This window comes from Cajanus cajan, chromosome 7 (genome assembly GCF_000230855.2).
Source record: "Cajanus cajan strain Asha chromosome 7, NIPB_CcT2T_4, whole genome shotgun sequence".
In the NCBI taxonomy this organism is placed as follows: Eukaryota; Viridiplantae; Streptophyta; class Magnoliopsida; order Fabales; family Fabaceae; genus Cajanus; species Cajanus cajan.
This window is the reverse complement of record NC_138523.1, coordinates 59382151-59400764: the sequence shown is the minus strand read 5'-3', so window position 1 is coordinate 59400764 and position 18614 is coordinate 59382151. Positions and strand designations below refer to the sequence as shown.

Sequence of the window (18614 nt, the reverse complement as noted above, 5' to 3'; positions counted from 1 at the left end):
CCTATTTTTACGTACATAATTTTTAGATTATTTTATTTTTAAATTTTTAAATAATAAAAAATAATATTAAAAATTAATTATTTTTACAAACTTAAATCCTTAGGTTCAAAGATTAGGCATAAAACTAGTTCAACAAACATTAATAATTCATAGAGATTTTTAAATAAATATAAAAATACGAAATATTTTAATTCTACTAATAAATATAAAAAATATACAAAATAAACATTAAATTGTTACACGTAGGCATAAAATGTCTTATGTAATAGTTTAAACATTTAAATAGTCTCCATATACTTATTACATTAATAAAAACAATACTGAGTTGAAGGTTAAGGTGTCCTCCAAGGCAAAATCAAGATCTATTATTATTTTTTCTTAAGATTTAAGTTCGGTTGATTTTTTATTTTTATTTTTTATTCTTATTGCATTTAAAAGTTTGAAGTATGAACTACACCAAAAATTGTAAAGAGTTGCACCACAAAGCTTTCTTTTATGTAACTAGTTCCAAAGTCATTGAATCATTTTTAGCTTTATTTTCAACATGATTTCGTTGTTAGTATTTGTGTATATTTTGAAAATATAATTCTGAAATGTTTGTAAATGTATTATGGAATTTATCAAGTCATGCAACTGCTTGTCGACGATTATCCAGGTATTTTTAGAGAAAATGTAATGAGACTTCTTCGAAAAAGGTTTGATCACAAAGCATTTGTTTGGTAGAGGTGCAGAGATTAATGGTGGAAGGAAAACATGAAAAAGGTTCAATCACTCATCTAAACTGCATCGATTTTTTTAAAAAAATTGGCGTGTTATAAAATGGGAGGGATCATGATATATACACCTGTCTTTTTTTTTTTTTTTTTAAGTACACTTTTTTTTTATTTATAAATAAATTAAATTCTTAAAATACTCTTAATTTTTTATTATTTTTATTTTTTTAATTTTATATTCCTAACATGTAATTTAACACTTTTTTTACATACTTCTTTTTCTTATTTTCACATACACTCCCTTAATTTTTCTTCACCCCACCTATATTAATAAGTAATTTTAATTTTTTTATTTTTAGATTTTTTTTTTCTTTTGTTTTAATTTTCCTACTAATTTCACTATCCGCATAGTACTATAGAATACTAAAAACGTCTTTTTCATAACACTAAACATGTTAAGATTTTTGGAAGAGTGAAAGGAAAGGAAGTGTTGAAAGAAAAAATGTGTGTCTAGTTTGATAGAAACTGTCGAGGAAGCTACACGTACTTACAATATTGTCACCTACCAATTCTATGATTTTGGTGCATGTAAAAAAGTGAAAGAGATGAGAAAATAAGAGAATAATATAAAAATCGAAACAACTAAAACTACCCACTAAAATAGGTGAGAAATTAGAGGAAGACAAGATGATACATGTAAAAACTGGAAAAGCGAAAGAAAGAGGTGTGTGAAAAGAAAAAATAATAAATTGAAAGTTAAAGATGTAAAATTAAAAATTTAGAGAATAAAAAAAAATATAGATATTTTAAGTTTTTTTTTTTAAATAAAAGAGGTGTACTTATAAAAAGAAGCGTATATATCATTAGCCCAAATGGGAGTGTGAATACACTGGATAGCAAGAAACACAAAATTTTCAAAAGCCCATTTTATATGCAACAAAAAAAGCCCATTCTATAACGGCTCAACAATCAACACGGGTCAATATTACACGTTAATGACACTAATTAGTATTTTTTATTATATTAGTGATGTGTACAATGCAGTATAAGACAAAGTTTGGACCCTCACATTTTGATTTTGATTTTGATTTGAAGAATTGGGGGAAAATTTTGAGTGTGGTAGCGGCAAGTGGTAACGCGCAGCACTGTGTTGAAAATTGAAACTGCTCTCTGTTCTAAGCTCCGTTTCCAGATTCAACCACTCAAACCCTAACTCTTCCAACTTCGCTCAATAAGGTCATTAATTTATTGTTATTGTTCTTCGATTATTCACTTTTCCAATTAGGTTCCCAGTGACTCATGCATTGTATGTAGCATCACCCACCTTCAATTCAACGATTCCTCGTCATTAATTACTTTTGCAGATATTCAGCAAAACAACCTCCTCTAAATTACGTTGTTCGAGTTTGATAGATAGTTGTTAGTTGCCATGGATTTTGATGAGTACGAGTATTTAGAGAACGCAGTTGAAAAGCCTCAAGTTAAGAAGGAGAAGCACAGGGCCAATGGTGGTGACAAAACTGTGAAGTCCGAAGAGAGGGGGCATGGTGGGAATTCCAAGCATAAGGATTATGATGATGTTGGTCTCCGTTCCAAGCATTCAAAATCCGGAGAGGATTCTCGTGAATATGAGAGGCAGAGAGAAAGAGGTTCCTCTCGCCACGGTTCGCAGTCCAGAGAGGGAGAGAAGGAGAGGGATCAGCACAGAAGGAAGAGGGACAGGGACAGAGATCATGAGGACAAGGATAGGAAGAGAGACAACCGTGACCAAGAAAGGGACAGGAGGGACCGTGGGAGCGAGACTGAACGGGAACGGCGAAGCAGAAGTAGACCCGAAAGGCATCGGGGTGATGTGGATGACAGGGACTATGGAGATAGGGAAAGAAGCCGGGATAAGGAGTACAAAGACAGAGAAAGGGTGAGGGAATCAAGGGAACAGGATAGAGAAACCAGGTATTGTTTCCTATTTTAGTTTTACTCGTTATAGCTGCTGCTCTAGTTTATACAAAAATAATAATTTCGGCGGTGATTGTTATCAAGCTAGCCTAGAGTTTTGTTTCTTCTTGTCTCACTGCATCCATTGTGAACAGGGATTAACCTTCCACCTTAACATGCCTGCAGTGTGTATACTTGTATAGTATTGCTCTTTAGCAGAGCATTGGATATGAAAAGGACATAGAAATGCTATTTACCCGAAAGCCACTTATTTAATGGTTTTCATCATTAAGTCGTCTATATTTAGATAGTTCTGTTCGTATGAAATTCCCTTTAGATTGTTCACCTTTGTCATATTTATCGTCAATTGTGGTACCTTGCTTTGTTTAATGTGATTAAGGCCTTTATTTTTTTATATTTTCGGATTCTAGTGATTTACCTATTGCATGCCTAGGATTTTTTTTTGTACTGTGCTGTCCTGTTGCTGTTGATTCTTTCCTTCAATTTAATCACAGCACTAGTGATGTCTTATATAAAGCTAGTTTTTTTTTTAAATGGTTTCATTCTTTATGCTTATGGTTCTCTTACTCGGTATATATAAGCTTTTAACAGGTTTACTTAATGCAATTAGGTCTCTCACTCTCGCACTGCCATCAATCCAAGTTGGTGATGCTGTTTCAATATAAGATTTTGTTTTATTTATAGAAGGTACAAAATCTTGTGTTAATAGCAATTGGATGACATTCATTCCCTTTAATTACCATTTCCAACAATCCTCGGGTCTGATTCTTTTTAAGTTTAAGAAGCAAAGTCATGAATTCAAACCTATGTTACCTGGGGATTTCATATTAACTTAATCCAATTCCCTGCAGGCCTATGTCACGTGGATTTGGGCTTTATACATGTAAAGACAATTTGCTGCCATGTTGCAAATTTAAGGAACATGAAAATTGTGTGTTGGAAAAAAATTGGTTTATGCAATAGTTTGTTACATAGATGTTATTGTTATTTTCAAATCTGAGCTGCTATAAAGGGGTTGCATGTATTTCAACAACTTGGGCTATAATTTTGTCTTTTTTTATTTTTTATTTTTTATGTTTTAGACGACATAAAGAAAAAAAGGATGAAGCAAAAGAACCTGAGGCTGATCCTGAAAGAGATCAAAGAACTGTGTTTGCTTATCAGGTATTCCAAATACATCTAGAATGCAATCACATGATCTGTTTTTAATATTCATTAACTTCCAGTCCAGATTTAATCTTCAAAACATTTTCACAGATTTCTCTGAAAGCAGATGAAAGAGATGTATACGAGTTCTTCTCAAGGGCTGGCAAGGTCATAATATTCCATTCACTTTATTTGCTAATGTCAAAATTGCTTTCTTCTGTTACTGTAGCTGGCTTTAATTATCGACGTTATTCATGAAAAATGATTTGTTTCCTTTTGACTTTTTGAATCTAATAGATCCTTGTCTCCCTTTAAGAGTGAGAGATTGATAGATGAAAATATAAATCTGAGAGGCATATAAGGCCTTTCTCTGATTTATGGAAGCATCAGAAGGAAATCCATTTTTTTTTTGTTAATAACGTTAATTATTTTAAATTCCTTGATAGTGCATAGAGTAAAGACACATCAGTAAATCTTTCTGATGGTGTATGTAGTTATACGTTGTTCGGTGGACCAAATTTAAACTCATATTTCATTTGGTGTTTTTCCTCCACCCCCCCCTCCCTCTCTTAATTTGCTTGCAAAAAGGCAGTTGTTCTTCAACCTTTGTTTTTGACATCTCTTCACTATTTTTAGGTGCGAGATGTTCGCCTGATTATGGACCGCAATTCAAGACGTTCTAAGGGTGTTGGGTAAGCATCACATAACTGTGATAAAAATTAAATTAACTTTGTTTTTTGTATTATCATCATCATCATCATCATTATTATTATTATTATTATTATTATTATTATTATTATTATCTGTCTTGTAATATCTTTTTCCCTGCTGTAGCTGCCTGTCATAACCTCATAGGGATCAGACTGTAATCCCTTTTTTTGTCTATTTGTATTCATTGTACTTCTGGTTCTGATATTGTTTTGATATTATAAATATACATTCGAAGCGGAGTAAGACGCACTCAAGCTTGTCTTTGGTATTCAATCTTTTTATTTTTCTCTCTTAAGTGCTGTTATGTATTTATAAATAGAGATAGGATTATATTTTGAAATTTAGTATTAATGTTTGATTCGTATGAGTTTGTACAACTTAGAGTTCCTTGTAACTTCATTGATATTAATTTTGTGAACATTAACTTGGGGTTGAGCTAATGTATGAACTGATATATTGTGAAGATTGAAGAAAATGTAAAATTAACACATGTAACATATAAGCATTACACACACATATCAAGTGTGAGAGTGAGAGAATCTAACCATGACCATTCAATCTTACGTGGATGATCTAAATTAACTGCTCTCATGCTCTTATCTAATGTTCTACTCCAGGATGCAATTTATGTGGTAATGTGACCAGGTCACTGGTCAGTAGTCACAATCACTTTGTCAGCAGTTGTAACTAAAAAAATTTATAATTGTAAATATATTTTAAGGTAGATAGTATAAACCTCCTTCTTATTTGGCTATGTATGAATATTAAAGATGTAAGTAGTTCAGGCTGCCCAAAGGGAATTTATAGCCTAGCCTGTATAAGGGCCAAGTCACCTTTTTTAGAAAAAAAATAGGCCAAGGCTTTTATAAGTTATAACAACCATTGGATTATGCCTAATATGTTAACCTATTTAAGTAATTACTAGTGAATTTGAGACACTTTGTGCTTCTATTTTATTATAAAATTTAAATAAAATAAAACTGTAGCTAAGTAATAAAGGTGTTTAAGAATTTGGATGGTTAGAGCTATTTAACTTATTTGAGTGGTTAATTTCTAATATTATTTAAAATTTTAAAGGGTAGAATTGTCTAAGAAAATGTGGAGTTAAAAAATTGGTTATAAACCATGTGTCCCTTTTTATATATAGGTATAGATAAATAATTTTTTTTTAGTATAAGTATTATATTAAATTTGTTATAATGTTTAAATTCAATATGTATTTTCCTTTTTAAATATTAAGCATGTTAAATTTGTGAATTATATGTTTAAGTAAGTTATCATGAAGGTCATATTACACCTTATGACCTTAAAAATAGGCTTGTATATTTTAAATAAGTTACACTTGATTCTCATAAACTATGGTCAGCCTATTTCCATTTGTCTCATGCTTTGAGTAGCAGTAATTTTAATTTTTATAGTTTATAGTTAATTTTAAATAGAATTTTTTCCTTGTCAACCAATTAGTCGATTATCTTACTAAGAAATAAATTATACATATATGAAGGCTTTAATATGAAATAGGTTAACAGACCAAGTCAGATTGTTAAAAAGATCAGGCCAGACTTGAAAAAAAAAAATAAAATCTTATGACAGGTAATAGGCTAGACTTGAGCCTTGAATTTTTTTAAACAGACCATGTACTGCTTTCCTTTTCCAGGTATATTGAGTTTTATGATGTCATGTCTGTCCCCATGGCTATAGCACTTTCGGGCCAACCTCTTCTTGGTCAGCCAGTGATGGTGAAGCCATCAGAAGCAGAAAAGAATTTGGTTCAGTCCACATCATCTGTTGCTACTGGACCCACTGGACTTATAGGCCCTTATTCTGGGGGTGCGAGAAGGCTGTATGTAGGCAATCTGCATATCAGTATTGGTGAAGCTGATCTTCGTGGGGTGAGCACTTCTTGTTTCTTTTGTACTTTGTTAATTTATTGATTCATTTTGTGATTGGTTCTCTAGAACTGATTGACTAAAAGGGGTCTTCATCATATGATGTAATGCAAGATTAGAATGAGATTGGGTGCTCGACTGAACTTATTTGCTCCTTTTCTTTTGTTTGTGCCACTTTTCCTCGACTTACATTTCTTTCTATAACTAGTCAAGATTTTGCTTTTCTTTGCAGTCTGACAATAATATTTTTATTTTCAACATTGTTTCTAATTGATTGTATCATTCTCTTTTACTCTTCTGTTAATTTGATTAGGTGTTTGAGGCATTTGGTCAGGTTGAGCTAGTCCAACTGCCTCTTGATGAAAGTGGGCAATGCAAAGGTTTTGGCTTTGTGCAGGTGAATTTTATAACTAGTAGTTACTAATTCGTCTGAGTTAATTACATGTAGTTTTTGTACCTTTTTTTTTTCTTTTCAATCATACTTATAGGCTTTTGTCGGCATATATGAGCAAATTGCTCATTCTATGTGGAAACTATCAATGAATTTAAACTGAAGGAGAACTTCTATTTGGACCCAATGGAGTAATGATCTACTCATGAATGAAGTTACTACTGGGATATGAAGCTATTCTACATTTCTACTACATGGCTTTATCATAATGCTTTCTGCTAGTTGCAGTTGTTTCCAGCTTTGTAGTTTAATATAATTAATTGTTTTCTGTAGTTTGCACGCCTTGAAGATGCAAGAAATGCTCAGAGCTTGAATGGTCAATTAGAGATTGGTGGTAGGACAATCAAGGTACTGTTGATTTGTTCATAGATCTGAGTTTAGTTGACCTTCTTTTACTAAAATTAGGCTTTATGTGTGCTAAAGTTTGACGTACTATTATAATTAAATTTTATGCAATGTGAATTGTTGAAATGTCATAATGAGCATTCATGCATTCTGATTCTTGCCAATAGGTTGCTGACTTGCTGGACTGATGAGTTTTATTAAAATGGGTCTTCATTGAATCCTTCGACCTTTTATATACTAACCAGACCAGTTTTTGGAAAGCAGTGTTTCACCAGTTAGAATCTTGTACATGATTTTTTTTTTTTTTGTGGGAGGGGAGGGGTTTCTTTTAATTTCTACTCATGTTTATTAGTTTCAAACATATTCTTTTATACTCTTTGTAAAGGAGAAATCCTTTGTCTTCAGAGTTTCAAACAGTTCTACATGCATCTTTCTTTTATACTCTTCCTATCCTTCCTTTTTATCCCCCTCCTAACTGAATATTCACACATGGATAAGTGGTTATTCCTCTTTCCTGAGTGTCAGCATGACTTGTGTGGTCTGCTGGTTCTCTATTACCCCCTTCTGAAATATAGATTTTCAGATAACTACTATGATGATCTTCGGGGTTGTATATCAACATGTGCTTTTCATCTGAGCTCGACTTTATTTTTCTGTATGTAAGTTGCATTTTGTGAGGATTGGCTACCGAATGGATATTCTGGCAATGATCTCTTGCATAGATGATCTAAATTGGATGAGCTTATTGCCTCCATTTTTTGTTTTATGAATTAGGTATCGGCTGTTACTGATCAATCTGGAATGCAAGAAGTTGGAGGAAATACTGGTGATTTTGATGATGATGAAGGAGGTGGCTTGGTAAGTAATCTATTTTGAAGAAAACTGGTTATGACCGCTTAAAGTTTTACTAAATTACGCATATTCCATTAGTGTGGTTATACCAGAAATCTGTAATTAAACTTGGGTACTCTATTCTATTGTGTTGGAGTAATCTATTCTTTATTTTAGATATATATTAGAAGCTGAATGAGTATTGCGTCTGAGGATTATTACTCATTTGTGATCATTTAAATACTTTACATATTTTGGACCTGAAGGGTTGGCTGCTCATGTTCTGAAATCTGAATATTAGAAGATGGGATTATTTTTGTATTTTAGCAAAATTAAATTGTTAAAGGATCTTCTGTTAGTCCGTACTGATTTGAATCTAGACCCTGCTTGATTCAGCAGATTATATTAGTATTTGAAATAAGGGGATTTTTTTTATACGTGTGAAAAAGTCTCCCCTTTCCTTTTCTTTTGACAAATACAAATTACAATGATCTTGATATTCAATAAACCATGATAGATGTGATATATTTAGCTTCACCAAAATATTTGTTTCTGTTTGAAAATTGGTATTAATTAGTACTTTTTATTTGAATAGAATTTAACTTCTGATAGTTTTATTACAAACCGCTGTTTTGGATGACTTTTCTTAAATTTCCAGTCCTTGAATGCATGTTCTCGAGCATTACTCATGCAGAAGTTGGATCGAAGTGGCAGTGCATCAAGGTTTGTCACCTGCCATTTTGGCTTTTCACAAGTCAAGATCAATATATAATCATAATCTCACTTTTTGTGCATTTGTTGACAGCATGGTTGGTTCCCTCGGTAATTCTGTTGTCAACAACGTTGGTCTTAATCTACCAGCATCCGGAACCATACCTGCAACTGCATCTGTGGGTTCTCCACTGGTTTCTCCTGTTGCACCAGTAGCTGGGTTGGCAGGTGGAAGTCTCCAAATTCCTACGGCTACAATTCCATCCATTGATACGATTGGCGTTCCAAGTGAATGCTTAATGTTAAAGAATATGTTTGATCCCAAAGATGAGGTGGCTAAATAGTCATATACATGGTTTTTTTGTTTCATACTTGGTTTTGTGGTCTAATGATATTACCGGCATGATGTGCTGCAGACTGAACCAGATTTTGATTTGGATATTAAAGAAGATGTTGAAGCAGAGAGCTCTAAATTTGGGACGTTGAAGCACATATATGTTGATAAGTAAGTAAACTAGTAGTTCTTATGTTCTTCTTTGACTTCTGAGACGATAAATTTGTGGCATTTTCATTTATTTATTATTCTATGATATTCAGGATGAGTGCTGGTTTTGTCTACTTACGATTTGAAGATACCCAATCTGCAATAAGTGCACAACGGGCCTTGCACGGAAGATGGTTTGCTGGAAAGATGATCACTGCAAGCTTCATGGTACATATGATGGATTCTCTTTTTATTTTTTGGATATCCACAATTGATAAACATCTTACCCTAACCACAAATCATTAAATCCTGTATATGCTGGCAGGTGCCTCAGTCATATGAGGAGAAATTCCCAGATAGCAGATAAATTCAGAGTCCAGTATTTGGTATTAGATAGTTGTTGCATGATGAGGAATCTTGGGGCAGAAATAATCATCCTCATAATTATACCTCGTATGGTTTCGTTTGAGGAAGATTTAATCATGCACATATTCACATGTAACTTTGATTTCTCTTGGGCATGTTAAATGTTGCTATTAGTAAAAGCTACAGTTAATACGCATCATTTTTTGGGGGGTGTGGGTTTGATTTAAGCGTCCTATTTAGTATTTACGGTATTACTCTTGTGGATTGACAGTGTTATTGATTGGAACAAGGGTTTTGTGATGTTAGAAACAAACATTGATGTAATTTAACTTTGGCTGATGGAATCACAAAGTTTTGACTTTTGATGTACGATGGTCCGCACCTTTTCTTCGCTGGTGTCTAATTTCCTTTTATTTTCCGCTAAATTGTTTTGGAAAAATATTCCCAGCATATCTCCCCCCTCAAAGTCATGAGTAATCTTTCTTAATTTTGTATCAATGCGATGGTTCAATGATTTTACAAACCAGAGGATTCAATGGTTAATCGAAGAGAACTTTTGGAGGATGGAGCTTCTGTTCTACCATTGATGGTAGCAATGACAGAAGATTAAGCCAAACAATTCAAGTGGTTTGTGAATTGTAGATCCAAAATGGTTTCAACAAGTAACTTTTCAGTTCTAACTACTTTTTTAAAAATGGTTCATATTTTTTTAAATGTCAGTTTTTAACAACCTCAAAAGAGTGTATTTTAATTCAATATATTAAATATATTTATAAGTATTTGAGACTTATCTAACTCAAAAAAATTAAAGGCAATTAGTTTGAAAATACATTTAGTTGATAATCAAAATAATTAACAAGAATTCTAATGAAATTCTTGAAAGTATTTTTTATTTTTTGCAGAAATTGTTAAAATTTTTAAACAGCATAAAAACCACTTTTTAACAACAAACTGAAAGTCACATAAAATGTGTCTTTTTAAAAAAATTATTATAATAATTAAGTTAAAATACTTTTTTATTTTATAATTTCACTTATTTTATCTTTTAGTTTTTATAATTTAAAATATATGTTTTTAGTACCTATACTTATATTTTTAAGCCTTTTTAGTCCATATAATTTAAAATAAATCTTTTTAAAGTCAATATTTACAAATTTTTAATTTTTTATTTTTATTGTTATTTTTTTAATATTGTCTCTTTTGTATTGATATGATAAATATATTTAATTTCGTAAGTAAAAAAAAAAAGTATTTCAACAATTGACATTTTATATGAGAGCATAAAAAAGTATGAAATACTAAGAGACCTAATTTAAAATAATTTCAACTAAATAAATTTGATATCAGACACACAAAATTGAATTAATATTTATTTTACTTCAATATAAAAGAAACAATATTACAAAAAAAATGTTAAGAAATAAAATGATTAAAAAAATTAAGTGTATGGAATAAAAAAAATCTTTAAATTATGGAGACTAAAAATGATTAAAAAAGATAAATATAAAAATTAAAAATATTCACATTATAAAATAAAGTAAGTGAAATTATAAAAATTAAAAAAAAAAATATTTCAACCTAATAACTATATCATTTTCACGAGTGAAGACGTTTTGTAAGACTACGAGAATGTTTGGTAAAATAATCTAATTAGCTAGTCGAAAAGTTAACTAAAAAGTGAAAGAAAATAATTGATACTTGGTATTGGAAGTTGGAAGTTGTTTTGTCAGCTTATTCAATCATAATTGTTTTATAAAGTTATATGTTAAAGTAAATAAATATAAAATAACTGGAAGGGACATATTTAAATGATATCTTTATATAAATATTTTTATTTAGACACTAATTGTTATAATTACATTATATAGTTCTAAAAAAAATTCTTCATATTTTGTACTCTACTAAAACCCCAATTTACGTAAAAAAAATGATTAAAAAATTCATTCAAAAGAAGTAGAAAAACCAAAAAAGAATAATAACATTCTATTTTATGTTTAAAAAGGTTGAACAAGTTAACAAATATTTTAAGGATAGAAAGAAAATATAAAAAAGTTGTAATGTAGAAGCTCAAATGCTACTTAAAGTAACATATCATAAAACAATACAAACTACTTATATAAACTTGTTTAACAAACACTATTAATATATTCATACATGTTTTTTTAGCTACTAAAAAAAGATAGATGCTAACTTAAAATGTTTTCACAAACATACTCTGTGTCTCTGTGGTTGTCAATAAAAAAAAAACAACTAATCCTTTAAAAAAAAAATTTAAACTAATCGATTAGTTGAAAGAGTTGAAAAAAAATAGTAAAAAAAATGAAATTAGCTAATTGATAATATATTTTTAAATTTTGTGTGCAAAAATATATTTTTGTGTTATTTATTTTTTAAAATTTTAGTTAATTTCAGAGTCTTATATTTTTTTTTGCCTAGATCAAATACTATTTATAAGTTAAAAATGAATAGTATAAACAATGCAATAATTAAAATGAATAGTGTAATATTTAGCAGTTAATAATACAATTAGTGTATGAAAAAACAAATTAGAAGATTAAATGATAAACATATTTTTAAGTAGTCTATGGAAAAAAAAAGGAGATGAAAAAAACATTTTAACTAAGTGTGATAAATTTATAACTAAATCCCTCTATTTTCATCAAACAAACTTATAAATTATAAATTAATTAAATGGCTTACAAAACACACTCTTACAATATTCTAGGATTAAAAAATGAGGAAACTAACAATGAGTTCAAATAAGATTTGTAAATAGAGAACTGCTAAATCCTTTTAAACAATTAAATTTAAACACTTGAAAAAACAAAATAGTTAAGAATTAAATTAATTTAAAGAACAAAAAAATCATCCCACTAGATAACATTGTGCTCAGTCAAAAATTAAATAAATTCAAACACGAAAAAGCAAATAAATATTTAAATGCATGCACATTAAAAATAAATAAAATTAGACACATACTTTCGGAAAGATCTAACGATTTATATTTAGACATCTGTAAAATATATTTTTGAATAAAACAAAGAGGAATGGGTGACAGCTCATCATCATCCCTAATGTCAATAACTCATCATCACATATGAATTATTTTTCTTACCAAACAAGGTCATCATATGGAACATATGGAACTCAAATTCTATTTTGTGAATTCAACTAACTTTCTTTTGTATGTATGAGATAAGATATGACACAATTCATGACCACATACAGTGCGATCGTAATCTAGATTTTCGTACATGCGTCTTTCTTTATCCATCAACTTTGATTAACCATAGTCAATTTTATTTTATAAGTAATTGAAGTAAATAAATATAGTTGTATATAATTATTAATATGTCATTAAAAATATTATGAGTTTGTTGAAACATCTAAAAAATAAATAATTTTGTCTTTCAAATAATCAATAATTTTTTATCAGATTTTTTTTATTATTATATGTGATTAACTACAAGTATAATATGATTAGCTTTGTCTCCTAAATGATAAATGCTATTATGATGTTATCAGATTATTGGTCATTAGTGGTGGATCCACATATATTTGAAAGAGGACAAATGCTCCAACACAAATATATATATATATATATATATATATATATATATATATATATATATATATATATATATATATATAATAAAATAAAAAATTACCCATAAAAAAGTCTTGTCCCATAAGATATTTTTTTAAAAAAAATATTGAAGTTAAAAGTAATCAAAATAAAATAATAAAAAAAATATTATGAAGAAGCCTATACAAAAAGGGATTATCCATATATTTTGAACTTCTTTTATTTTGAGATTATGTATTTTTAAAAATTTGTAATATTTTTCTTATGTAAAAGTATTATAGAATATTTTTTATGTTTATAATAAAAAAAATTATAATTTCACCACTGATAACCATCAATGTAAATAATTATATATATATATATATATATATATATATATATATATATATATATATATATATATATATATGATGAAGGTTATAATAACATCGGTGTAATTTTTACTAAGTATTACACCATTCAATAACTTTATATGAAATGTGAATTTTGTAAATCCAACCGTTAGATTGGAAGTTCATATCACTTTATATGTGTATATCAAATTTTGTTAAAATTGAACAACAACTTAAAAGTAATCAAAGTATTCATATTTTAGTATATTTTGAAATGAATATATTACGTCAATTTTTTTATAAGAAAAAAGTATCAAATCATCTTGGATTAATATAAAATTTTGTACATATGATTTAAAAGTAAAAAACTTTCAATCTAACGGTTGAATTTACAAAATTTACATTTAATATAAAGTTATTGAGCGGTGTAATATTTAGTAAAAGTTATACTGGTGTTATTATAACATTCCTCATATATAAATGTTATATGATTATTATAATGCTTAACAATATTTAATTTTATTTTATAATGAGTGATTAAAAATGTCATCAATTTGTTGAAATGTATGATAATAGTTAATATTGTTGGATACAAATGAAATTTTATATTGTTAGGACAAGAAATAAATATATTTATAAGTATTCACAAAGTTTTTATTAGTGTGAGATTTTTTGAATAATGACCAAAAATAAATTTGTAAGAGTTCAAGTCCTAAAATGGATATCATAAGGCTTATAATATATGCCCTTCCCTACTTAATAATACACGTTCATTATACTTTTTTTTCTCCAAAATATCTTTAATATTATAATTTCTAAATTTTCAACTTTACAAACCCCTTTTCATTACTTTCAACGGTTAGTTTTTTTTTTTTCATACTCACTTCTTTCACACACACCCTCTTCCATTTTTTTCAAGGATTTCAGCTATTCAATTTTTAAAAATTGATTTTACAAGTAAATAATTCCCTCATGATGTGTACACCACGTTCTTTATCCTCCTTCTTCTTTAGTATTTTGAAAAACACAATTCTAGAAAATACTTTCCATAATTATAAAAATATTCTTTTAAAAAGTTTTTTTAAAACACTAAAATTAATGTTTATGGTAACTAGTGCACATGAAAGAAATGATGTACAAGAATCTTAAAATTATATGTTTAAAAAAAAAACTACCATTTTAGTCCATTTTGAAATCCTGAAAATCGGAAAAAGGGGTGTGTGAAATGAATGAGTGTTTGAAAAAATAAGGGAACATTGGAGACAAGAGAAAGCAAATGGGTTCATGTAAAAGGAGTGAGTACTTGAAAAAAAAAATTTAAATGTTAGAGGCAAGAAGACAGAAAAGGGGTGAATGATTAAAAAAAATGGAACCTTGAAAAGAAGGGGAATTCATAATGTCAAGAAATATTAAAAAAAAAACATTAAGGGTAATTTTTAAAATAAAAAAGAATATAATGGAGGTGTATTATTAATGCAAGGAGATGTTTGTACTTTGTATCATGGGCTCATCATAATATTATACCAATGTTGAAATGTGTGTAACGATCAATCTAATGCTCTTATGATTGATTATCATCGATATTAAAATAATATTTATAAAAAAAAACATTTTGTAAATATAAATTAATAATTAAATCATTTTAATGCTCTACTAAAATTAAATTTCCACCTATAATAGACATAACAAAAATATATGTTCTACTGACAAATAATTTTCACCATGATAATAACTCGTGAATATATAATTATTGTATTAGTGAATAAAATAAAGAATGATTTATATATATCTATTGTCCAATCTAAACAAAAATAAATTAATATCTCTCAAGAATTAGACTTAACTTATTTTATTTTTATAGAGACTAATTTAATAAATAAAAAAATTGAAAGGCTAAAAGTAAATTTAAAATAATTTAAAAGGACTATTTTTTTTTTCATTTGCCACGTATATATTTCCGTTTGTTTATTATGTAAGACACCTTCATTGATGAAGTTACAAAAAATAATAAACTTAGCATATTATAATTTTTAGAGAAACTAATTATTGGCTTTCACACTGCGTGAATGGCATTTGTTTTATTTATGAAAAATGCTTAATCCGTCGAGCGTGACTGATTGTCCAAACTCCAAACTGAATAATGAGCTTTTTTCCTTGAACAGTACTGTCTCTATCCAAGGGATGAAGAGACATACGTAAGTGCTTAGCTAGATTACTCAATATATTAATTTAATATTCCAATTAAGAAAGAGAGAAAGTGGAAATAAATACTAGGAGAATATGTGGCATTTACACACACTTAGGTATTGGTAGTCCTAGATATCATATAATAACAATGGAAACAAAAGTGGTTCAAGATATTGTGATTGTCGGAGCTGGAATTGCTGGCCTTACAACGTCATTAGCACTTCACAGGTATCTTTAATCTTTCTCTCTCAAACCATTTATCCTTGTAACCATTAATTGATTTTTTTTTATTTATTTATTAAAAGAGTCCTCAACTTAATTAACTATATATACTTTATTATTGAGTAATTGATGTAATTTAATTAAGCTAGTGTTTGATAATTGATATTGATGGTTATAGGTTGGGTATCCCAAGTTTGGTGTTAGAATCATCAGATAGTTTGAGAGTCTCTGGCTTTGCTTTGTCAATATGGGAAAATGCTTGGAAGGCATTGGATGCTGTTGGCGTTGGAGACTTTCTCCGCCATCAACATGTCCAGCTCAATGGGTATGCTATGCACTCACTTTTCTTTTTTAATATTGTTTTTTAAGGTAAAATATATTTTAAGTCTCAAAATTGATTTTTTTTTCTATTTTAAAATTAAAAAACTTAAATACAATTCTATTGAGTAATGTTGGTGTTATTTTTTAAACAAAAATGAGTTTTATTTTGATCACAGGCGTTGATATTTAATGAAATTATTTATTACACATATATAAAACTTTAATGTTAATTGGTGAAATTATTTGGTGAAATTTTACGTCTGTCATGCTAATGATGAGTAAATTCAAATTATTTAAATCAAGTTTCTTAACTCAATGATTATAAGGTCTGTTTTAAGACACAGAGATTAATCTAGTGATTTTTCCTTTCTGTGTATTAAAATAATATTTAGTCAATAAAAATTATGTGTTTAATTATTAGCTTTTAGAGATTACGTGAATCATATTTATGGACTTAAAAAATAATTGAAATTATTGAAATTATTTAGGATGTGTTTGGCTGACCAACTTATTTGTCTGTGAAACTAAAATAGTGGAATTGGAGTGCAGGATGGTGTCTACTTCGTTGGTAACAGGGAAACAAACAGCAGCTGCGTCTTTCACAGCAACAGGAAAGCAGTAAGTACACTTTACAAATAAAATACACAATACGCCTTGGCTGTATTTTTTTTTTTTTTTTTTTCCTGCGGGAGAATCATGCAAGAATTAGTGTGTACATGTTTCAATTTGAGTTTAAAACTAACCTGTATGATTTTGTTCTGCTGGGGGATAATTATTCAGTTTATTATAAGTTCTTAAATTTGATCCATATTTTTGCTATGATTGGTGTTTTTGTGTGATGCAAAAGGGGCTTTGAAATTCGTTGTGTTAAAAGAAAGTCATTGTTGGAAGTCCTTGCCAATGAGCTTCCAAGTGGAACCATCAGATACTTGTCAAAGGTTGTTGCTATTGAGGAATCTGACTTCTATAAGATACTTCATCTTGCTGATGGGACAACCATCAAAACTAAGGTAAACAATATGGGAAATAAGCAAAGATTTTTCATATATAAGAAGCAAACAACTTTTCTATTATGAGTCCAAGTTAGTAAACTTCAATTGATACATCAGTTATCAATGTTTGCAATTGAAAAAGGTATTGATTGGGTGTGATGGAGTGAACTCCATAGTGGCAAAGTGGCTAGGCTTCAAGAATGCCTCTTTTACAAAGAGATCTGCAATCAGGGGTTGTGCCGAGATCAAGACCAATCACACGCTTGAGCCCAAGTTCATGCAGTTCTTTGGCAAAGGTTTTAGAGCTGGAGTTATTCCTTGTGATGAGAAAACTGTTTACTGGTTTTTCACTTGGACACCCAACAACCAAGGTGAATTTTCAAACATAAAAGTTCTTGGTTGTGGAAACTTCAATTGCCAAAAATAGCATTGATTCACGGTGCCTATAATATAATATCCTAATGATGTTTAATAATAGACTTGACAATAAATTGAATCAATTCAGAAATAATTTGAAACTCAATTCGATATTTAGTTTATTAAATTTAGTTTATGGACTAAATAAATTGAACTTGAATTAAAAATTAGACTCGATAAAAAAATGACCTGAATTTGAGTTAAATCAAATATTATCCGGTCAAGTCGATTAACTCAATTTAGTTTGGCTTGACTCATTTTCAGCCTATGTAGTTGTATGCTTACCTTTTTGTCACATTTACTTGTCTTCAGACAAAGAGCTAGAAGAGAACCCTGCCAAACTGAAACAATATGTGCTAAACAAGCTTGAGAAAATGCCAAGTAATGTTAGATCCTATATAGAAAAAACAGCACTAGATGCTTTCCTATTAGCTCCATTGAGATATAGACATCCCTTGGAACTCATGTTGGGGAACATAAGTAAAGGCAACGTTTCTGTTGCTGGAGATGCTTTCCACCCCATGACTCCTGACCTAGGCCAAGGAGGATGTTGTGCCCTAGAAGATGGGGTTGTTTTAGCCAGGTGCTTAGCTGAGGCCTTCTCCAAAGAACCAAATACACATATCAAGGGGAAGGATGAAGAAGAGGGCCAATACAAAAGGATTGAGGAAAGCTTGAAGAAATATGTAAAGGGGAGAAGATGGAGAAGCATTGATGTCATTGCTACAGCTTATATGGTTGGTTCTATTCAGCAGGCTGAGTCCAAATTGATTACCTTTTTGAGGGACAACATTTTGGCTTCATTCTTAGTTAGCCTATTGTTCAGTAAGTCAGGCTATGATTGTGGAAAACTAAATAGCTCTTAGTGACACAATTATGTTGTAAAATGTTCAGTCCATCTGTGTTGCCTTTCATCTTGCCATGTTCTAAAATGAACTTCAAGTCCTTGTTCTC

At 29.5% G+C, this 18614-nt stretch overlaps 2 protein-coding genes across 5 annotated transcripts; both read left to right on the top strand.

Annotated features, from left to right (window-relative positions):
* Nucleotides 1-1777: 1777 nt before the first annotated feature.
* LOC109796573 (Splicing factor, CC1-like protein) lies at nucleotides 1778-9972 on the top strand. 3 transcript variants are annotated; one of them, XM_020356240.3, is made up of 14 exons: nucleotides 1778-1949; nucleotides 2078-2666; nucleotides 3752-3833; nucleotides 3927-3983; nucleotides 4452-4507; nucleotides 6184-6418; nucleotides 6729-6812; nucleotides 7140-7214; nucleotides 7986-8069; nucleotides 8701-8765; nucleotides 8848-9085; nucleotides 9170-9258; nucleotides 9351-9465; nucleotides 9563-9972. In XM_020356240.3, the coding sequence occupies exons 2-14, from the start codon at nucleotides 2143-2145 to the stop codon at nucleotides 9602-9604; spliced, it is 1746 nt and encodes a 581-aa protein (XP_020211829.1). In that variant the 5' UTR covers nucleotides 1778-1949; nucleotides 2078-2142; the 3' UTR covers nucleotides 9605-9972. The 3 variants fall into 3 exon arrangements, with proteins under 3 accessions (XP_020211829.1, XP_020211830.1, XP_082916447.1); XM_020356241.3 differs by lacking the exons at nucleotides 1778-1949; nucleotides 2078-2666 and adding an exon at nucleotides 3530-3552; XM_083060321.1 differs by lacking the exons at nucleotides 1778-1949; nucleotides 2078-2666 and adding an exon at nucleotides 3543-3600.
* A 5805-nt stretch (nucleotides 9973-15777) lies between these two features.
* On the top strand, nucleotides 15778-18614 carry LOC109795746 (monooxygenase 3). Of its 2 annotated transcripts, none has more exons than XM_020355278.3 (6): nucleotides 15778-15936; nucleotides 16109-16255; nucleotides 16801-16869; nucleotides 17099-17261; nucleotides 17386-17614; nucleotides 17973-18614. In XM_020355278.3, the coding sequence occupies exons 1-6, from the start codon at nucleotides 15857-15859 to the stop codon at nucleotides 18524-18526; spliced, it is 1242 nt and encodes a 413-aa protein (XP_020210867.1). In that variant the 5' UTR covers nucleotides 15778-15856; the 3' UTR covers nucleotides 18527-18614. The 2 variants fall into 2 exon arrangements, with proteins under 2 accessions (XP_020210867.1, XP_029126595.1); XM_029270762.2 differs by having other exon boundaries at nucleotides 16785-16869.